Source organism: Anomaloglossus baeobatrachus, chromosome 4, assembly GCF_048569485.1.
Source record: "Anomaloglossus baeobatrachus isolate aAnoBae1 chromosome 4, aAnoBae1.hap1, whole genome shotgun sequence".
Lineage (NCBI taxonomy): Eukaryota > Metazoa > Chordata > Amphibia > Anura > Aromobatidae > Anomaloglossus > Anomaloglossus baeobatrachus.
In genome coordinates, this window is record NC_134356.1 from 682,419,231 (window position 1) to 682,442,373 (window position 23,143).

At 50.2% G+C, this 23,143-nt stretch overlaps 1 protein-coding gene across 1 annotated transcript in view; it reads right to left on the bottom strand.

Annotated features, from left to right (window-relative positions):
• Nucleotides 1-23,143, bottom strand: part of DNAH2 (dynein axonemal heavy chain 2) — a 253,646-nt gene that overhangs the window by 12,103 nt on the left and 218,400 nt on the right. Inside the window, exons 69-84 of the mRNA XM_075346717.1 lie at nt 8,949-9,015; nt 8,728-8,878; nt 8,466-8,614; nt 6,533-6,666; nt 6,162-6,306; nt 5,841-6,040; nt 5,411-5,537; nt 5,056-5,242; nt 4,827-4,975; nt 4,492-4,675; nt 4,134-4,324; nt 3,855-4,046; nt 3,491-3,675; nt 3,182-3,410; nt 2,957-3,108; nt 1,862-1,976 (exon numbers count right to left, since the gene is read on the bottom strand). Of these exons, the coding sequence (XP_075202832.1) occupies nt 1,862-1,976; nt 2,957-3,108; nt 3,182-3,410; nt 3,491-3,675; nt 3,855-4,046; nt 4,134-4,324; nt 4,492-4,675; nt 4,827-4,975; nt 5,056-5,242; nt 5,411-5,537; nt 5,841-6,040; nt 6,162-6,306; nt 6,533-6,666; nt 8,466-8,614; nt 8,728-8,878; nt 8,949-9,015 (2,557 nt within the window). The remainder of the gene's footprint in view (nt 1-1,861; nt 1,977-2,956; nt 3,109-3,181; nt 3,411-3,490; nt 3,676-3,854; nt 4,047-4,133; nt 4,325-4,491; nt 4,676-4,826; nt 4,976-5,055; nt 5,243-5,410; nt 5,538-5,840; nt 6,041-6,161; nt 6,307-6,532; nt 6,667-8,465; nt 8,615-8,727; nt 8,879-8,948; nt 9,016-23,143) is intronic.

Sequence of the window (23,143 nt, forward strand, 5' to 3'; positions counted from 1 at the left end):
CTCCGCAGGCCGAGGACTCCTTCCGGGCCCTGAAGGGGGTCCTGTGCGGACAGCCCGTTCTCGTACACCCTGATTTCCGGAAGGAGTTCATAGTACAGACTGACGCCTCAGAGGTCGGCCTGGGGGCAGTGTTGTCTCAGGTGGTTCAGGGGGAGGAACACCCCGTCACCTTCTTAAGTAGGAAGCTCACCCCTCCCGAGCGGAATTATAGCGTAGTGGAGAAGGAGTGCCTGGCGATCAAGTGGGCCTTGGAGTCCCTACGCTATTACCTGCTGGGACGGCAGTTTCGCTTGGTGACGGATCACTCTCCGCTGGTCTGGATGAGGTCCGCCAAGGAACGGAATGCCCGGGTTACCCGGTGGTTCCTTTCTCTGCAGAACTTCCGGTTTACGGTTGAACATAGGGCCGGTGGGTTGCAGGGCAACGCCGATGCCTTGTCCCGCGGCCCGTGTTTGATGGCGGGAGTTCAACCCCGCACGCTTGAACTGAGGGGGGGGGTATGTGAGACTGTGACCGGGGTTATCTATGACGGCCGGTATGTCTCGCCCCGGTTGTGCTCACTCCATGATAGAAAGTAAATCCACTCTAGGGTTAATGCTGTTTCCCTACAGGCTGAAGGAAGGGTTAAATAGAATCAGGAACAAGGGCAGGTGTGCCGGGTGTGGGGGAGTGAACACATCTCCCTGAGCTCTCTGCTGGAGAGGCACATGTATATTGTTGTGGACTTTTGTTTGGACATTAAAACCGTGTGCTGTGAACCTTAATGCCTGGATCCCGTGTCTTCTGCTGCGCAGCCGACCGTGCTACCTCACAGTCCTCACATCATCATCTCCACATCCGGTCCTCATATCATCATCATATCCCCATCTTGTCCTCACATCATCATCTCCCTATCCTGTCCTCACATCAACATCACCTCCTCATCCTGTCCTCACATCATTATCTCTTCATCCTGTCCTCACATCAACATCATCTCCTCATCCTGTCCTCACATCATCCTCTCATCCTGTCATCAAATCATCCTCTCCTCATCCTGTCCTCACATCAACATCATCTCCTAACATCATCATCACCTTATCCTGCCCTCACATTATCATCTCCTCATCCTGTCCTCATATCATCATCTTCTCATCCTGTCATCACATCGTCATCAAATCCTCATCCTGCCTTGACGTCATCATCTCCCCATACTGCCCTCATATCAGAATCATCATCTTCTCACATCATCTCCCCATCCTGTCCTCAAACGATCATCTCCATCCTGTCCTCACATCATCATCTCAACATCCTGTCCTCACATATTCATTTTCTCCCCATCATGTCCTCACATATTCATTATGTCCCCAACCTGTCCTGACATCATCATCATCATCTCCTCCTCATTCTGCTCTCACATCATCTCCTCATCCTGTCCTCACATCATCATCTCCTTATGCTTTCCTCACATCATCATCTCCCCATCCTGTCCTCACATCATCTCCTCATCTTGTCCTCATAACATTATCTCCCCATCCTGTCCTCACATCTTCATTATCTCCCCGTCCAGTCCTCACATCTTCATTATCTCCCCATCCTGTCCTCACATCATCATCGCCTCATTCTGCTCTCACATCATCTCCTCATCCTGTCCTCACATCATCATCATCATCTCCTAATACTGTCCTCACATCATCTCCTCATCCCATTCTCATATCATCTCCTCATCCTCTCGTCACATCATCTTCTCATCCTATCCTCACATCATCATCATCATCATCATCATCTCCTCATCCAGTCCTCACATCATCATCTCCTCAGTATCCCCAGTATCTTCACAACTCATTTCCCCTTCCCATCACATTGTCTATCTTGATCACCCCACCTTCTCCCACAGTGGGGGTACACGTGCGTCATGTATGCAGGTGAAGATCTCCTCCAGTTCAGTAGACATTACCACCAAGCCTTGAATACCACGCTCTAGGTCGAGTAGAGAAGACCTAAACATATGGAAAAAAATTGGATGATTTTCTGATAGAGTTATGGAGTCTGTCATCGTTGGGATGTAACTAGGGCTGAAGTAGCCATAATAGCTGCTTTGGTGCGACGTTGGTCCTGGGCTGCAGGTAACCACTTTCAAGTGCATCTGAATCTTTGAGATGCAGATATAGCTGGATACAATGGTAAAGCTGTCCGCTCCCAGCGCCATGATTTGACCCCTGCCGTGGAAGGAAGCCATTGCTTGCCTATGGGATGCAGTGATATCATTGTCCCTGCCTGCGCTGAACCACCAACTACAGGGTCCAGAACAGGCCGGCAGAATAATCTACACTGTTCATCGTGTTCATAGGTATTCCTTTAAGTATTTTAAGAGTCACTATTTCTGTGGGAGGTGCTGAAAGTGGTGATCATTGACTATTTTCAGGGGCTTTGTGTATGTGTAGCACTATAGTTGCAGGTCAGAAGGTCTGGGATGGATGGAGAGATCAGTGGTTATCTGTGTGTCCTCACTTGCTTTTCACATCTGGTAAATATTCATGGCCAGGATGGGGGCCGTGGAGAATCTGTGGAGCAGCCCCTTTGGGTAGGACTAAGACAGATCTTGTTTGTGATCAACACCAGGCTCCCCTCTGAGACAGCAGTGATACCAATGTGGAGAAATCGTACAATGTATCGGGGCATGGCTACACTCCTTCCGTGCCCGTCAGGGCTGTCATCCTGGTAAATGTTATCACGCTACTGGTTTTCACTCCAATGTTCATATTATATGCTCTGGAATGGCACATTATGACTGATCATCAGGTGATGGCCCCAACCTCTTTCCTACCCGCAATGCTGCTGCTTGAGTCCTATGCAACCAATCCGTGACTAGAGGGCAGACCGTGACCTGGGCATCCTCCTGCAGCAAGGTCCACACCTCCTTACCCAGAGTTATGGGTGAAGACCACTTTCTGGTATAAGCTGTTTACACAAGACTGACCTGATCGTGTCCAGCAGTGTGTTGTATCTCTGGATCTCCTGTAACAAGACGACATTCAGAGGGTTCGGATCGTCACTCAGCATCTTCCTTGTTCCCTCATAATCAATTTCTTGAGGGATCTTCTGTCGGACATCATTCAATAACTCCAAGACCTGATCGAACGACAATTAAGTTAGCATGGGATCCAGGAAGACTCACTTCAGGGATTTCTGGGAAGAACCGTACCTTGTCTTCACGGGTTTGTCCTCCAGCCGCGCTTTGCGTGACCTGGGGTTGCAATGAGAGCAGCGTATCAAACAGAGTCCGCGCCTCAGTGATCTGACTGGCGATATCGGCATTAGGGTGCTGACCAAAGGCCTCGGGATGGTCCACAGTTGGTAACAATCCAATAAATTCCTTGTAGGATGGCAGCGGACCATCTCGAGGGATATAATAAGTGTCCAATGTGGAGAGTCTTAGGAGATAAAGTACAGCGCAGATATAAGGCAGCAGATATAAATACATCAGAGTATGAGGGTTTAGCTCCTCTGTTACCTGTAGAACGGCGTGGCCAGAGCAGATTCACAGAAGTAATCATTAATGTAGGTTCCTAGTAGTCGCCGGTCCCAGTCGTCAGTCACGTGACCTCCATAATTAACCCCGGCAATCAGATACTTCAGGGCCTCCCATGGTGTCTCTTCATATTCATCGAGGTATAAACTAAGCAGGTTCTCGGATACCTATGGCAGACAGAAGGTCCATGTATATAGGCTCTACAACACACTAACGCCTGCCGTCCTCTCAAGTACAGCTCCACCTTAGCTGACGTGATTTTGGAGCGCCTCTGGACTGGATCATGGGATACTGTATCTTTTCCAGTGGCGTAAATTATCTCCAACTTCCAAAAAAATGATCTTACTTCGAAGTCTGAGTCATTGAAGCCATAGACAATATTCCAGCCGAGTTGGAGGAATTTCCTGCGCTCTAGGAGGACGCTATGGAAGAAGCAGAGCGAGAAGAGCAGGCGACGGTAGCTGGACGTCTTGCTGCAACGGGAGAACTGAGGCTCGGTGATCAGCTGGTATAGGCGCTTCATGTTGGCACGCAGACCCTAAGGGTAGCAATGTACATAGGAATTATAAAAGATACTGTACATGGATCGCTTCATGGTCTCAATGCCACCCCGATCACATCTCACCTTGGGGGGCTCGGTGGTCATCTTAATGCTTGCTTGGAGAATGGAGATAGGAAAGTCTGGATGTGGGCTTGAGCTCAGCCAAAGTCTGAAGTTGGGATGAGGGTCCTCCACCTGCAGCTGCTCTACCAACTTATCCAGTTGTGGCATCCATGACAGCGACAGGTGACAATTGGCTAAAAACACCCAGTGCCCTGAGAAATAAGAAATGGCATGTCAGACTTTTACTAAAACTTACTAATCAAGACAAGGGGCCCCCCGGGCAGAAGAGATGCTCCCCGATTTGAAGGTGACAAATCTAAGTCACTAAAGAGGACAGAACACAAGTGTGACGGATGACATGGCTGACTGTGACTTTTACCATCTTTAACTCCTTCCTTGATCATGCGGGTGGCGATCGGAGCCTGGCCTTGTCCTAAAGAGAGCGCTTGGAAATGCTGGGACATGCCACACTGCTCTGCCAGCTGAAGGAGGGCACCGGTGGGATCCACCCCCGGAGAGAGGACAAACACCAAGGGAGATCGAGGAAGAGAGTCCTCAACCACCTGCGGGAGAGAATCGGGAGAGAATCGAGCAGACGTGTTATCGTTATGGCTAAGAGAGAGGAGAACGTTAGATGTACTGTATATTATATACTAGACCACAGAAAGGACACTCGTCACACACTCCCGTATCCTATTTTTCTAATTCACTCACCGCCCGCATATCCAGGACCGGGGGCTCGGTGAATTTTGACCCTAGATTGTTGATTATGAAGGCAGTCACGCAGAATGCTACTCGGTCTTGCCGCAGGGATCGGACAATCAGCATCCTCTGCACCTCGCTGCAGGCGTTCTCCCATTCCCCTGTGAGAACACAAGTAAGCGTTATAATGGACAATATGTGGGCAGGTTCAGTCTCAGCATATACATATATACTTCAGGACCTGGCAGACAGGCGCTCTCAGGCTCTGGGCTGGTGTACCACTGGTGCCAGTCTCGTGGGTACTGCTCAAAAGAGTTCATAATGCCATGGAAGTTTGCCAACTTGTCCAGCTCAGTAATGTTGTCCCAGTTGGCATCAGAAAGCCACCCTGGGCACGGATTGTCCATCTGCTCTTCTCGGTCCAGGACCTGTAAAGAAGGACTCCATTGTGATGGATATCAGCATTTTCCAGAAGCGAACAGAGAGAGCGGCACATATGCCACCACCTCTCCATTCCTGGGGAACCGAGGCAGGTCTATAGGCCCCACAGATAAAGCATACGCGGGTCACAGAGGTATGAATCAGATGTCGCTCACCAATCCGCCACGCAGAAAGAAATTATATTCGTCCATATTGAGCTTTCCAGCAACTTCTAGGATCTTGGCGCACATCTGGAAACTGAAAAGCAGCTTATGCCTTTCAAAGAGGGCACGGCAGGTGTATCTGTGGGGGGCAGGATGGGAGATGGCAGTGAGACAGGCGTGCAAAGATAGTGGTGCAGGTAAGTAAGCAAAATCTGTGTTACTACATGTCTCAAGTAACATCCAAAGCTACCAAGGGTTGCTGCAAGTTTATCCACTCTCACCTCCTTAACTGCATTATATGGGATTGTAGTGCTCAGGTGGAAGAACTACAACCACCATGATGAACTCCAACATTAGGCAGAACACTGGACACAGTAATGGTTTCCACTCGCCATCTTTACAGAATAACCCCCTACAGCCCTCTGTAGCGGCTCCTCGTTACCTGTAGACGGCGTAGGTGTGATATTCATTGAGGTTGGTGATACGCTCCTCCAGGTTGGTGCTGCGCTTGCTCTTGTCAATGCTCAAATGGAAGAGGTCGATGTAGGAATCCAAGGAGAACTGATACATGGGGTCAATACGTCCCAGGTCGTTCAAGACGAAGAAGAGGAGTGAAGCTCGCTGGGCACAAGGTCGGTATGCCTAGGAGGGAGACAGGACGGTATGTGCCTGCACGCATGATGACACAAGGAGGACTATGTCCTCTATTGGCAATGACACCAGGATGGAACCAGGTGCGCGAAGATGTCCGGATGTCTCTTACCTCTCTGGCCAGGTCAATCTTCTCTTCGGTCTCCTCGCTGCTCTCCAGCTGCTCGCTCACTTCAGTCGCTGTCACCTTTGACGTCTGTAAGGTGTTGACTAACTGCACGTCATCCAGGAGAGAACCTGTCGCCTCGTTCAGGAGTCTGAAAGGGTATACGGCCGTCAGATAATGCTTAGGATCAAGGGCTCGTAGAGGAACCAGCAGAATCAGGGGCGTCATGGAGAGAAAAGGGGGTCGTCTTCAGGTTAGGGCATATGATCACGTACTGGGCGTGATGGCAGGACTGACAGAAGGGGTTCATTTACTTATTTTTGTCATGGACCACACATGTATATGTGCACTGCATAATAAGTATGTGCCCCCCGGACCTGAGAATCTCGTCTTCCAGCTCCTGAAGTTTCCGTTTCCCGGCGGCGATGTTTAAGACCAGGGATTGTTTCTGCTCCTCCAGCTCGGGTCGCTCCTTCCTCACCACGCTGCCCAATAGCTGAGCCTCCAGCCCCTGCACACAACCGGAACAGTCATCATTAGCGGCGCCCGTGGGGTGACAGCGCCATCCTACAGCCAATTCTCCACGCTCTAATCCCCTATTGTGGGTGCAGACATCTGGGAATTAGTATAATGTGACTTAGATGAGTAATCCGCCCATTGGCACCTTCATTATAGGAAGTTCTGCGCTTTCTAAGTCACTGGCAAATACTCAAAAAGAAGCAAATGAGCTTAGCCGCGCTGGCACCGCCAGCAATTCACAAAATCCCATTATTTAGCCGTGGCCTCGAGCCAGAGAGGAAGTGTAATGATCCTGACGCTTAAGGTATCGGAGAATGGTGATAAAATGATGAGGAAATGCTGTCCAAAGCATGTCCGATACTCCAGTCACATCCGGAGCTGCATTCGTAATGCTGTCACTACAGGGGAACTGAGGACAATCAGGACACTGGAGACTATGACTGCAGCTCAGCTCTGGATGTGGCCTGAGTAACATACAAGATGTATTCCAGATAAATGGGGAATAATAGAGACTGGTAATGTAACAGTGGGACACAAAAATGATTATAATAGCCCCCAGCGTAGGTCTGTCCTGAGATAATCACACGGCCAGGAAGAAAATCAGCTAATTATCATCATAAGGATCATAACTAACATAACTAATAATGTAATGAAAGATGTATATAATCCACAGTATTACCTGGGCACATGGACGCTGCCAGCAAGGTAACACATATAATGTAATGATGGATGTATATAAACCACAGTATTACCCAGACACATGGACGCTGCCAGCAAGGTAAAACATATAATGTAATGATAGATGTATATAAGCCACAGTATTACCTGGGCACATGGACGCTGCCAGCAAGGTAAAACATATAATGTAATGATGGATGTATATAAACCACAGTATTACCCAGACACATGGACACTGCCAGCAAGGTAAAACATATAATGTAATGATAGATGTATATAAGCCACAGTATTACCCGGACACATGGACACTGCCAGCAGGGTAACACATATAATGTAATGATGGATGTATATAAACCACAGTATTACCCAGACACATGGACACTGCCAGCAAGGTAAAACATATAATGTAATGATGGATGTATATAAACCACAGTATTACCCGGACACATGGACACTGCCAGCAAGGTAACACATATAATGTAATGATGGATGTATATAAACCGCAGTATTACCCAGGCACATGGACGCTGCCAGCAAGGTAACACATATAATGTAATGATAGATGTATATAAGCCACAGTATTACCCGGACACATGGACACTGCCAGCAAGGTAACACATATAATGTAATGATGGATGTATATAAACCGCAGTATTACCCAGGCACATGGACGCTGCCAGCAAGGTAACACATATAATGTAATGATGGATGTATATAAACCGCAGTATTACCCAGGCACATGGACGCTGCCAGCAAGGTAACACATATAATGTAATGATGGATGTATATAAACCACAGGATTATTCTGCACATGAACGCTGCTAGCAAGATAACATATGGGAACTGTACGACACTGCCCCCCGCTGGTAGACAGCTGAAATGACTGAAATAGTCGTGACTTTAGCTCCCAGGGTGAAGGAAAATTTTCTCAAGCTCCTCTGGGTCAGCAGACCTAAAGTCCCCATTGGTTTAATTTTGGCAGGGGATGTATACAGAGGTATCGAAAGAAAGAAAGATCATTCAGGAGTCTGGATTTCAACCTGTCCAGGCTTTCTGGGATCAGCTGCCCCCAGAGAAATCATAGATGAGCACCGTTACCTATAGACGTCTCACCTGCTCCTTCACAGCAAAGTTGACGATGGTGGTCTGGGAGCTGATCTCGGGAGTGTAGTGAGGATTGGACAATTTGGTTGTGATGTAGAATCGGAATTCTGGGTTGTAGACGACATCCTTATCTCCCAGCCGGATCTGAAGTTTGCCCCCTGTACAGAAGACATATGATGTGGATGTTGTGGTCATGTGTACAGAGGAGACCCCAACATTCAGTGACAACCACCATGACTTTTGTGTCTCCCCTCAAGCACCAGGTACTCACCTACTTTGGTGACCGACTTATTTAAGATGGGAGATAGAGACGGGTCTAGGTCCTCCTGGACGTTCTGCAGGAGAGCCGGCAACCCAAACTGCACTGCTTGTTCCAGAATCCGCATGAAATCTGGCATCTGAAGATCGATCACTTTAAGCCCCTGCAAGAAGCCAGACTGTGATGAATCCCCGACTCCCGAGAGACGGTGAGACATAAGGACAAGCTCTTACGTTGGCAGACTCCATGCTCTTTATCCACTTGGTGGCTTGTCCTTGGGGATCAACCATGAGCGGCCACCTGAAAATATTACACACCATAAACCATGAGCGCTGCTTGTGAAGGAAACCATTCATTTTACTACACAATATACAGAAAAATAGGAAAAAACTTCCAAGTGGTGGTAAAAAAAAAAATTTCGGCTATGGAATTCAATGCGGGGCTTCATTGACCTGAGAAAATGACTCTCCAGATCAATATGGTCACAGTGACCCCAAACTAGTATACAGCTATATTTTACTATTTTATTGGCTTAAAATATAATTATTTATTTTTTGAGATTTTCTCTTGTTTTTGTTTTATGGTACAAACAACGTTTTCCGACTTTTTATTACATGTTCTGTGGGGATGAGGCAACAAAAAAGGACAATTCTCGAGTTTTGATTTTTATTCTGTTTCCGTCATTTATTGCACGAGTGAAATACGGTAATTGTATATTTTGATCGGATTCTTATGATCGCGGCCATAACAAATGTTTGTTTTTTTCATTTCTTTCGTTTTGGATGCAGTAAAGTCGGTTAGGGGGCTGGATTGACCGTACATCTTTTTCTTTTTTTAAAAGAAGGGAATTTTGTTACTTACCGTAAATTCCTTTTCTTCTAGCTCCTATTGGGAGACCCAGACGATTGGGTGTATAGCTACTGCCTCCGGAGGCCACACAAAGCATTACACTAAAAAGTGTAAGGCCCCTCCCCTTCTGGCTATACACCCCCCGTGGGATCACGGGATGCTCAGTTTTAGTGCTAAAGCAAGAAGGAGGAAAGCCAATAACTGGTTTAAACAAATTCACTCCGAAGTAACATCGGAGAACTGAAAACCGTTCAACATGAACAACATGTGTATCCAAAAAAACCCAAAAATCCCGAAGGACAACAGGGCGGGTGCTGGGTCTCCCAATAGGAGCTAGAAGAAAAGGAATTTACGGTAAGTAACAAAATTCCCTTCTTCTTCGGCGCTCCATTGGGAGACCCAGACGATTGGGACGTCCAAAAGCAGTCCCTGGGTGGGTAAAGAAATACCTCATGTTAGAGCTGCAAGACAGCCCTCCCCTATGGGGAGGCAACTGCCGCCTGCAGGACTCTTCTACCTAGGCTGGCGTCCGCCGAAGCATAGGTATGCACCTGATAATGTTTGGTGAAAGTGTGCAGACTCGACCAGGTAGCTGCCTGGCACACCTGTTGAGCCGTAGCCTGGTGTCGTAATGCCCAGGACGCAACCACGGCTCTGGTTGAGTGGGCCTTCAGCCCCGATGGAACCGGAAGCCCAGCAGAACGGTAGGCTTCAAGAATCGGTTCTTTGATCCATCGAGCCAGGGTGGCTTTGGAAGCCTGCGACCCTTTGCGTTTACCAGCGACAAGTACAAAGAGTGCATCCGAGCGGCGCAGGGGCGCCGTGCGGGAAATGTAGATTCTGAGTGCTCTCACCAGATCTAACAAATGTAAATCCTTCTCATACCGATGAACTGGATGAGGACAAAAAGAAGGCAAGGAGATATCCTGATTAAGATGAAAAGAGGATACAACCTTAGGGAGAAACTCCTGAATGGGGCGCAGCACTACCTTGTCCTGGTGAAACACCAGGAAGGGAGCCTTGGATGACAGTGCTGCTAGCTCAGACACTCTCCGAAGAGACGTGACCGCTACCAGAAAAGCTACTTTCTGTGAGAGTCGAGAAAGTGAAACATCTTTCAGAGGCTCGAAGGGCGGCTTCTGTAGAGCAACTAGTACCCTGTTTAGATCCCATGGATCTAACGGCCGCCTGTACGGGGGGACGATATGACAAACCCCCTGCAGGAACGTGCGCACCTGAGAAAGTCGTGCTAGACGCTTCTGAAAAAAAAACACGGATAGTGCCGAGACTTGCCCTTTAAGGGAGCCGAGCGACAAGCCCTTTTCCAACCCAGATTGCAGGAAGGAAAGAAAAGTAGGTAACGCGAATGGCCAGGGGGATACTCCTTGTGCAGAGCACCGGGATAAGAAAATCCTCCACGTTCTGTGGTAGATCTTAGCAGAAGTGGACTTCCTAGCCTGTCTCATGGTGGCAACGACCCCTTGGGATAATCCTGAAGACGCTAGGATCCAGGACTCAATGGCCACACAGTCAGGTTCAGGGCCGCAGAATTCCGATGGAAAAACGGCCCTTGGGACAGTAAGTCTGGTCGGTCTGGTAGTGTCCACGGTTGGCCGACCGTGAGATGCCACAGATCCGGGTACCACAACCTCCTTGGCCAGTCTGGGGCGACGAGTATGACGCGGCTGCAATCGGATCTGATCTTGCGTAGCACTCTGGGCAAGAGTGCCAGAGGTGGAAACACATAAGGGAGCCGGAACTGCGACCAATCTTGCACTAAGGCGTCTGCCGCCAGAGCTCTTTGATCGCGAGACCGCGCCATGAAGGCCGGGACCTTGTTGTTGTGCCGGGACGCCATTAGGTCGACATCCGGCACCCCCCAGCGGCGACATATTTCCTGAAACACGTCCGGGTGAAGGGACCATTCCCCTGCGTCCATACCCTGGCGACTGAGGAAGTCTGCTTCCCAGTTTTCTACGCCCGGGATGTGAACCGCGGATATGGTGGATGCTCTGTCCTCCACCCACATCAGAATCCGCCGGACTTCCTGGAAGGCTTGCCGACTGCGTGTCCCTCCTTGGTGGTTGATGTATGCCACCGCTGTGGAGTTGTCCGACTGAATTCGGATCTGCTTTCCTTCCAGCCACTGCTGGAAGGCTAGTAGGGCAAGATACACTGCTCTGATTTCCAGGACATTGATCTGAAGGGTGGACTCCTGCTGAGTCCACGTACCCTGAGCCCTGTGGTGGAGAAAAACCGCTCCCCACCCTGACAGACTCGCGTCTGTCGTGACCACTGCCCAGGATGGGGGTAGGAAGGATCTTCCTTGTGATAATGAGTTGGGAAGAAGCCACCATTGCAGAGAGTCCTTGGCCGTCTGGGACAGGGAGACTTTCCTGTCCAGGGAAGTTGACTTCCCGTCCCATTGGCGGAGAATGTCCCATTGAAGTGGGCGCAGATGAAACTGCGCAAACGGGACTGCCTCCATTGCCGCCACCATCTTCCCTAGGAAGTGCATGAGGCGCCTTAAGGGGTGCGACTGACCATGAAGGAGAGACTGCACCCCTGTCTGTAGTGACCGCTGCTTGTCCAGCGGAAGCTTCACTATCGCTGAGAGAGTATGAAACTCCATTCCAAGATACGTTAGTGATTGAGTCGGTGACAGATTTGACTTTGAAAAGTTGATGATCCACCCGAAAGTCTGGAGAGTCTCCAGCGCCACATTCAGGCTGAGTTGGCATGCCTCTTGAGAGGGTGCTTTGACAAGCAGATCGTCCAAGTAAGGGATCACCGAGTGTCCCTGAGAGTGCAAGACTGCTACCACTGCCGCCATGACCTTGGTGAAAACCCGTGGGGCTGTCGCCAGACCGAATGGCAGAGCTACGAACTGAAGATGGTCGTCTCCTATCACGAAACGTAGAAAACGTTGGTGCTCGGTAGCAATCGGCACGTGGAGATAAGCATCTTTGATGTCTATTGATGCCAGGAAATCTCCTTGAGACATTGAGGCAATGACGGAGCGGAGGGATTCCATCCGGAACCGCCTGGCGTTCACATGCTTGTTGAGCAGTTTTAGGTCCAGAACAAGACGGAATGAGCCGTCCTTTTTTGGCACCACAAAGAGATTGGAGTAAAAACCTTGCCCTTGTTCCTGAAGAGGAACAGGGATCACCACTCCTTCTGCTCTTAGAGAGCCCACCGCCTGCAGAAGGGCATCTGCTCGGTCGGGATGTGGGGAGGTTCTGAAGAACCGAGGCGGAGGACGAGAACTGAACTCTATCCTGTACCCGTGAGACAAAATGTCTGTGACCCACCGGTCCTTGACCTGTGGCAGCCAAATGTCGCAAAAGCGGGAGAGCCTGCCACCGACCGAGGATGCGGAGAGAGGAGGCCGAAAGTCATGAGGCAGCCGGCTTGGAAGCGGTTCCTCCGGTTGCTTTCTTGGGGCGTGAGTGAGCCCGCCAGGAATCAGCGCTCCTTTGCTCTTTCTGAGTCCCTTTGGACGAGGAGAATTGGGGCTTGGCCGAGCCTCGAAAGGACCGAAACCTCGACTGCCACTTCCTCTGTTGAGGTTTGCTTGATCTGGGCTGGGGTAAGGAGGAGTCCTTACCCTTGGACTGTTTAATGATTTCAGCCAATTGCTCACCAAACAGTCTGTCTCCAGATAGTGGCAAGCTGGTTAAACATTTCTTGGAAGCAGAATCTGCTTTCCATTCCTTTAACCACAAGGCTCTGCGCAAAACCACAGAGTTGGCGGACGCCATTGAGGTACGGCTCGTAGAGTCCAGTACCGCATTGATAGCGTAGGTCGCAAACGCAGACATTTGCGTAGTTAAGGACGCCACTTGCGGCACTGCTGGACGTATGATAGAGTCCACCTGTGCCAGACCAGCGGAAATAGCTTGGAGTGCCCACACGGCCGCGAATGCTGGAGCAAACGACGCGCCGATAGCTTCATAGACAGATTTCAACCAAAGGTCCATCTGTCTGTCATTGGCATCTTTAAGTGAAGCCCCATCCTCCACTGCAACTATGGATCTAGCCGCAAGCCTGGATATTGGGGGATCCACCTTTGGACACTGGGTCCAGCGTTTGACCACGTCAGGGGGAAAGGGATAACGTGTATTCTTAAGACGTTTGGAGAAACGCTTGTCTGGATAAGCATGGTGTTTCTGGACTGATTCTCTGAAGTCAGAGTGGTCCAGAAAAGTACTCAATTTACGCTTGGGATACCGGAAATGGAACTTCTCCTGCTGGGCAGCTGCCTCCTCCGCTGAAGGGGCTGGGGGAGAAATATCCAACAGTCTATTGATGGCCGCTATAAGGTCATTTACCATAGCGTCACCATCAGGGGTATCTAGATTGAGAGCGGTGTCAGAATTAGACTTCTGATCACCCACCTCTGTCTCATCACACAGAGAGTCTTCTCGCTGAGACCCTGACCAGTGAGATGACGTTGAGGGTCTTTCCCAGCGAGCTCGCTTAGGCTGCCTGGGACTGTCATCCGAGTCAGAGTCTTCAGCCTGTGAAGCCTGAGACCCCCTTGAAGTACGGATTAGTTCCAACTGAGGGGGACCGGGGAGCATAGACACAGCAGTGTCCATGGTCTGAGTAACTGGCCTGGACTGCAAGGTCTCCAGGATTTTTGTCCTAGTCACAGACATCTTATCAGCAAAAACTGCAAATTCTGTCCCCGTCACCGGGGCAGGGTTCACAGGCGTCTCTGCCTGGGCCACTACTACCATAGACTCTGGCTGACGAAGTGGCACAGGGATTGAACATTGCACACAATGTAGGTCATTGGAACCTGCCGGTATATCAGTCCCACATGCGGCACAAGCAGCACATACAGCCTGTGCCTTGGCACCCTTGCGTTTTGCGGATGACATGTTGTTGTCTCCTCAGCAATATAGGGTATAAGCCAAGAAGCGACCGTACAGTGCAATATATATATCTATATATATGGTACAGGGAAAAAGTGCACCAAAAAACACTGTGGCACTAGTGGGGCCAGCACTTATGTGCAGCTTACCGCCCGCAGAAACGCGGGTGTGTGGTCGCCAGGGTCCCTTGTCTGGGTCCCCCAGAGCCTGTGTCCGTTCTCCAGCCAGACTGCATGCAGGAATGGCTGCCGGCGTCCTGTGTAGAGGGGCGGGCCCTGGGCGTGTTGAGACCAAGAGCGGGAAACTTGCGTCCCCACTGTGCCCAGTGAGAGGGCTGGAGTATGTAAATAAGACTCCAGCCCTCGGCGCTGACTATTGTACAGCGTCTCTCCCCTTCCCTGACTGACAGGGTGGGGGCGGGAACGAAGTGGAGCTAGGCCGCAAAAGCCGGGGACTAGATTTATAAGCGCCGCCGTCGTAAAAGCACGGTCGGCGCTAAGTCCCCGGCGCACTACAAGTCCCAGCCGCGCCGCCGCTCCCGGAGCGGCCGGCGCGGTAGTTCCCAACACATAAAGTCACTCAGCTAAGCTGCAGTGACTCTAACCCCAGCGCGCAGCGCTACTGTCCCCGGCGCACTAGCACACCCAGCAAGTCTGGAGTGTGCGTGGCCTGTCTGTGCGGGGACACAGAGTACCTGACTGTTGCAGGGCCTTGTCCCTGACGGTACTCAGCTCCTCCAGCAGGGTCTCTGGGTCTGTGGATGGAGCCCGGCCTCAGGGTTTGGGGGCCGGTAAGATCCCACTTCCACAGAGCCCCTCAGGGGGATGGGGAAGGAAAGCAGCATGTGGGCTCCAGCCTCCGTACCCGCAATGGGTACCTCAACCTTTACAAACCGCAAGTGGGGTGAGAAGGGAGCATGCTGGGGACCCTATATGGGCCCTCTTTTCTTCCATCCGATATAGTCAGCAGCTACTGCTGACTAAACAGTGGAGCTATGCGTGGATGTCTGACCTCCTTCGCACAAAGCTTGAAAACTGAGCATCCCGTGATCCCACGGGGGGTGTATAGCCAGAAGGGGAGGGGCCTTACACTTTTTAGTGTAATGCTTTGTGTGGCCTCCGGAGGCAGTAGCTATACACCCAATCGTCTGGGTCTCCCAATGGAGCGCCGAAGAAAACTTTATTTTTTTAGTCCCCATTTGGGACATGAACCTGGGATCTCAGCTCCTGAACCCGTTCCACACACCCGCACCTGCTCCATGATATTATCGTACGTCATGGAGCGGGAAGGACTTATAAGGGTCATCCCATAAACAATATTCCCTACCTATCCATAGGCTAGAAGATAAATGAATGATTACTGAGGGTACAGCTGCTTACACCTTGGTACTGAGAATGCCTGTCCAAAATTGCCTGTGTGATTGGGGCGGTACTGAGAATGTGCAGCCATCACTGTAGGCATTGATTGGAGCTCTGGTCGCACATGCTCACTACCATTCTGGCCATATGGAACTTGTAGACCCTCATTCTCACTTTTAGTGGGGGTCCCAGCAATTGTACATTTATAATCTATCAGTGAATAAGATAATATAATGTTTATACCCCCCCAGTCATGGTTAACAGTAACCCAACACCCATGGATAATAGAAGAGACCCTAAAGAGCATCAAAAAAAGACAATGACAAATGGTAACAAGCAGGACAGAGACAACATCAGTAAAAGACTAAAGAGCCATTCCACCAGCCAAGGAATTTTATTATGTATAGAGGTAGAAAAGGAACAGGTGAAGAGCAAGGCCAGGAATGCACCAAGAGATCAAAGATATGACGAAAGTTTCAATCAAGAGTGGGAATGTTGAAAGACACAAACGAGAACAATCTAACTGAGCCAGAATAGATCAAGAAAAGATGGAAAGAGTTCATGGAGCACCTCTACAAGAACGACTCAGTGATACGGGAAGAAACGGAGACTGGAAATGTTAGCGAACCGAACATCTTAAAAGACAAAGTAAAAAAACAAAGCCTCTGCATGTGACAATATTGCAATAAAGCTAATAAAGTCTTCTGAAGCAGTAGTTGATGCCCTCAGATGCCTGTGTCACTAGATATGGACAACTGGTAAATGGCCCAAGGACTGGACATCAGGGTTTATTCTTATTCCGAAGAAGGGAGATGCTACCGACTGTGGAAACTATCGGACTACTGCTCTCATACCTCACGCCAGAAAATATTACTGAAGATCCTACAAAGATTGCTACAGCCTTACTGAGACACAGAGCTGCCAGAGAAACGAGCAGTATTCAGAAAAGACAGAGGAACAAGAGATGTAATTGCTGACATTAGATGGATAATGGAAAAGGCTAAAAAATATAAGAAGGAAATCGATTTGTGCTTCATCGACTACAGCAAAGCCTTCGACTGGTTTTATCACCAAAAACTTTGGAATCCCATGAAGGCTATGGGTGGGCCGAACCATCTGACCAGCTTTATCAAAAACCTTTACATCCACCAAGAAGCAACATTCTGAACTGAACACGATGACATGGCATGGTTCAAAGTAGAGAAGACAACGATACTGACTACTGCCAGGCCAGGACCAGGACGGCGATCAACTGGAAGTGTAAAGGACTTCTGGATCAATGGTCACTGAAGATAGAGCGACAACACTGAGAGTCAACAGGAGAACAGGTATGGGCAAATAAACAATGAAGTCACTGGAGGAGGTTCTCAAATCAAGGAACATTTCACTGGTGATGAAGACACAGCCCATACATAGTGTGATTTTTTTCTGTGTTAACATATGGATGCGAAATCTGGACAATAAAAGAACAAGACAGAAGAAGAATCAACGCCTTCGAAATGTGGTGCTGGAGAAGGATGTTGTCATTTCCATGGTTGGCAACATGGTAATGGAACAAATCAAGCCAGACATGTCACTCAAAGTAAGGATCACCACTCTATGACTTGCCTAAACATCATCATATGAAAAGAGCCATATCTACAGAAGGATTTCATGGTTGGAAGAAGAGAATGAACAAGCTGAAAAGGAAGACCAGAAGCTGATGGCTTGAGACTATCAAGATAAGGGCAGAGAAGACCCTGGTGGACCTATCTAGGCAGAGAAGACCATGTGGCCCTATCTAGACTTGCACAAGATTGATCTTCCTACAGAGTGCTCATCCACCAAGTCACCATGGCTCCAGATCGAGTTGAAGGCCATTAAATAAGTAATAATGATGTTGTTTATGGGACTTTCTACTTGCAAATGTGGACAATGTGATTTATACTTGGGATATGGACACTGCCTAAATGTTGCCTGTCAGGAATCTGGGGCCACCTGATCAATGCCAAGAGGTGTGACGCAATACAACACAAAGCAGACATGCGGCTATTTTTGGAAGGAAGGCCGGCCATGTTTTTATAAGAATGTAGAACCCACCATTTGGAGTAATGCTACCCTAATCAAAATGGAGAATTCCCAGTGCACTCTGGGAAGTCTGCACATGGTCAGGAAGTGGCATATCAGCCTCTGCTTTAGTCCTGTATAGCTTTGTACATAAAAAAAGTTACAGGAAACCACCAGACAAGGAAGGGAATTTTGTTACTTACCGTAAATTCCTTTTCTTCTAGCTCCTATTGGGAGACCCAGACGATTGGGTGTATAGCACTGCCTCCGGAGGCCACACAAAGCAATTACACTAAAAAGTGTAAGGCCCCTCCCCTTCTGGCTATACACCCCCAGTGGGATCACTGGCTCACCAGTTTTAGTGCAAAAGCAAGAAGGAGGAAAGCCAATAACTGGTTTAAACAAATTCACTCCGAAGTAACATCGGAGAACTGAAAACCGTTCAACATGAACAACATGTGTACCCGCAAACAAACCAAAAATCCCGAAGGACAACAGGGCGGGTGCTGGGTCTCCCAATAGGAGCTAGAAGAAAAGGAATTTACGGTAAGTAACAAAATTCCCTTCTTCTTCGGCGCTCCATTGGGAGACCCAGACGATTGGGACGTCCAAAAGCTGTCCCTGGGTGGGTAAAGAATACCTCATGTTAGAGCTGCAAGACAGCCCTCCCCTATAGGGAGGCAACTGCCGCCTGCAGGACTCTTCTACCTAGGCTGGCGTCCGCCGAAGCATAGGTATGCACCTGATAATGTTTGGTGAAAGTGTGCAGACTCGACCAGGTAGCTGCCTGGCACACCTGTTGAGCCGTAGCCTGGTGTCGCAATGCCCAGGACGCACCCACGGCTCTGGTAGAATGGGCCTTCAGCCCTGATGGAACCGTAAGCCCAGCAGAACGGTAGGCTTCAAGAATTGGTTCTTTGATCCATCGAGCCAGGGTGGCCTTAGAAGCCTGCGACCCTTTGCGCTTACCAGCGACAAGGACGAAGAGTGCATCCGAACGGCGCAAGGGCGCCGTGCGGGAAATGTAGATTCTGAGTCCTCTCACCAGATCTAACAAATGTAAATTCTTCTCATACTGATGAACTGCATGAGGACAAAACGAAGGCAAAGAGATATCCTGATTAAGATGAAAAGAGGATACCACCTTCGGGAGAAACTCCTGAATGGGGCGCAGCACTACCTTGTCCTGGTGGAAGACCAGGAAGGGAGCCTTGGATGACAGCGCTGCCAGCTCAGACACTCTCCGAAGAGATGTGATCGCTACCAGAAAAGCCACTTTCTGTGATAGTCTAGAAAGCGAAACCTCCCTGAGAGGCTCGAAGGGCGGCTTCTGGAGGGCAACTAGTACCCTGTTCAGATCCCATGGATCTAACGGCTGCTTGTACGGGGGTACGATATGGCAAACCCCCTGTAGGAACGTGCGCACCTTAGGAAGGCGTGCCAAACGCCTCTGAAAAAAGACGGATAGCGCCGAGACCTGACCTTTAAGGGAGCCGAGCGACAAACCTTTTTCTAACCCAGATTGCAGGAAAGAAAGAAAGGTAGGCAATGCAAATGGCCAGGGAGACACTCTCTGAGCAGAGCACCAGGATAAGAATATCCTCCACGTTCTGTGGTAGATCTTAGCGGACGTGGGCTTCCTAGCCTGTCTCATGGTGGCAACGACCCCTTGGGATAATCCTGAAGACGCTAGGATCCAGGACTCAATGGCCACACAGTCAGGTTCAGGGCCGCAGAATTCCGATGGAAAAACGGCCCTTGGGACAGTAAGTCTGGTCGGTCTGGTAGTGCCCACGGTTGGTCGACCGTGAGCTGCCACAGATCCGGATACCACGCCCTCCTCGGCCAGTCTGGGGCGACGAGTATGACGCGGCTGCAATCGGATCTGATCTTGCGTAGCACTCTGGGCAAGAGTGCCAGAGATGGAAACACATAAGGGAGCCGGAACTGCGACCAATCTTGCACTAGGGCGTCTGCCGCCAGCGCTCTTTGATCGCGAGACCGTGCCATGAAGGTTGGGACCTTGTTGTTGTGCCGGGACACCATTAGGTCGACGTCCGGCCTTCCCCATCGGCGACAGATTTCCTGAAACACGTCTGGGTGAAGGGACCATTCCCCTGCGTCCATGCCCTGGCGACTGAGGAAGTCTGCTTCCCAGTTTTCTACGCCGGGGATGTGAACTGCGGATATGGTGGAGGCCGTGGCTTCCACCCACATCAGAATCCGCCGGACTTCCTGGAAGGCTTGCCGACTGCGTGTCCCCCCTTGGTGGTTGATGTATGCCACCGCTGTGGAGTTGTCCGACTGAATTCGGATCTGCCTTCCTTCCAGCCACTGCTGGAAGGCTAGTAGAGCAAGATACACTGCTCTGATTTCCAGAACATTGATCTGAAGGGTGGACTCCTGCTGAGTCCACGTACCCTGAGCCCTGTGGTGGAGAAAAACTGCTCCCCACCCTGACAGACTCGCGTCTGTCGTGACCACCGCCCAAGACGGTGGTAGGAAGGATCTTCCCTGTGATAATGAGGTGGGAAGAAGCCACCACTGCAGAGAGTCCTTGGCCGTCTGGGAAAGGGAGACTTTCCTGTCCAGGGATGTTGACTTCCCGTCCCATTGGCGGAGAATGTCCCATTGAAGTGGGCGCAGATGAAACTGCGCAAACGGAACCGCCTCCATTGCCGCCACCATCTTCCCGAGGAAGTGCATGAGGCGTCTTAAGGAGTGCGACTGACTTTGAAGGAGAGCCTGCACCCCAGTCTGTAGAGACCGCTGCTTGTCCAGCGGAAGCTTCACTATCGCTGAGAGAGTATGAAACTCCATGCCAAGATACGTTAGTGATTGGGTCGGTGACAGATTTGACTTTGAGAAGTTGATGATCCACCCGAACGTCTGGAGAGTCTCCAGTGCAACAGTCAAGCTGAGTTGGCATGCCTCTTGAGAGGGTGCCTTGACCAGTAGATCGTCCAAGTAAGGGATCACAGAGTGTCCCTGAGAGTGCAAGACTGCTACCACTGCCGCCATGATCTTGGTGAACACCCGTGGGGCTGTCGCCAGACCAAATGGCAGAGCTACGAACTGAAGATGGTCGTCTCCTATCACGAAGCGTAGAAAGCGTTGGTGGTCTGTAGCAATCGGCACGTGGAGATAAGCATCCTTGATGTCTATTGATGCTAGGAAATCTCCTTGAGACATTGAGGCAATGACTGAGCGGAGGGATTCCATCCGGAACCGCCTGGCGTTCACATGCTTGTTGAGCAGTTTTAGGTCCAGAACAGGACGGAATGAGCCGTCCTTTTTTGGCACCACAAAGAGATTGGAGTAAAAACCTTGACCTCGTTCCTGAAGAGGAACAGGGACCACCACTCCTTCTGCTCTTAGAGAATTCACCGCCTGCAGAAGGGCATCTGCTCGGTCGGGATGTGGGGAAGTTCTGAAGAACCGAGGCGGAGGACGAGAACTGAACTCTATCCTGTACCCGTGAGACAAAATGTCTGTTACCCACCGGTCTTTGACCTGTGGCAGCCAAATGTCGCAAAAGCGGGAGAGCCTGCCACCGACCGAGGATGCGGAGGGAGGCGGCCGAAAGTCATGAGGCAGCCGCCTTGGAAGCGGTACCTCCGGTTGCTTTCTTGGGGCGTGAGTGAGCCCGCCAGGAATCAGAGCTCCTTTGCTCTTTCTGAGTCCCTTTGGACGAGGAGAATTGGGGCTTGCCCGAGCCTCGAAAGGACCGAAACTTTGACTGCCACTTCCTCTGTGGAGGTTTGCTTGATCTGGGCTGGGGTAAGGAGGAGTCCTTACCTTTGGACTGTTTAATGATTTCCGCCAATTGCTCACCAAACAGTCTGTCTCCAGATAATGGCAAGCTGGTTAAACATTTTTTAGAAGCAGAATCTGCTTTCCATTCTTTTAACCACAAGGCTCTGCGCAAAACCACAGAGTTGGCGGATGCCATTGAGGTACGGCTCGTAGAGTCCAGTACCGCATTGATAGCGTAGGTCGCAAACGCAGACATTTGTGTAGTTAGGGACGCCACTTGCGGCACTGCTGGACGTATGAGAGAGTCCACCTGTGCCAGACCAGCTGAAATAGCTTGGAGCGCCCACACGGCCGCGAATGCTGGAGCAAACGACGCGCCGATAGCTTCATAGACAGATTTCAACCAAAGGTCCATCTGTCTGTCATTGGCATCTTTAAGTGAAGCCCCATCCTCCACTGCAACTATGGATCTAGCTGCAAGCCTGGATATTGGAGGGTCCACTTTTGGACACTGGGTCCAGCGTTTGACCACGTCAGGGGGAAAAGGATAACGTGTATCCTTAAGGCGTTTAGAAAAACGCTTGTCCGGATAAGTATTGTGTTTCTGGATGGATTCTTTGAAGTCAGAGTGGTCCAGAAAAGTACTCAATTTACGCTTGGGATACAGGAAATGGAATTTCTCCTGCTGTGCAGCTGCCTCCTCTGCAGAAGGGGCTGGGGGAGAAATATCCAACAGCCTATTGATGGCCGCTATAAGGTCATTTACCATGGCGTCACCATCTGGCGTATCCAAATTGAGTGCGGCGTCAGGACAAGACTCCTGATCACCCACCTCTGAGTCATCATATAGAGACCCTTCTCGCTGAGACCCTGATCCGCGTGATGACGTGGAGGGTCTCTCCCAGCGAGCTCGCTTAGGCAGACTGGGACTGTCATCGGAGTCAGAGCCCTCAGCCTGTGATGCCTGGGACCCCCTTGAATTACGGATTAGATCCAACTGAGGGGGACCGGGGAACATAGACACCGCAGTGTCCATGGTCTGAGCAACTGGCCTGGACTGCAAGGTTTCCAGGATTTTTGCCATAGTCACAGACATTTTATCAGCAAAAACTGCAAATTCTGACCCCGTCACCGGGGCAGGGTTCGCAGGCGACTCTGCCTGGGCTACCACCACCATAGGCTCTGGCTGACGAAGTGCCACTGGGACTGAACATTGCACACAATGAGAGTCGTTGGAGCCTGCTGGTAGATTAGCCCCACATGCTGTACAAGCAGTGTAAGCAGCCCTTGCCTTGGCACCCTTGCGTTTTGTGGATGACATGTTGTTGTCTCCCCAGAGTAATATAGGGTATACAGCCAAGAAGCGACCAAACAGTGCAGTATATATATATATAAATATATCTGGTACAGCGAAAAACAGTACACAAATATAACACTGTGGCACTAGTGGGGCCGCACGTATGTGCTGCTTACCGCCCGCTTAGTGCGGGTGTGTGGTCGCCAGAAATCCCTAGCCTGGGTCCCCCAGAGCCTGCG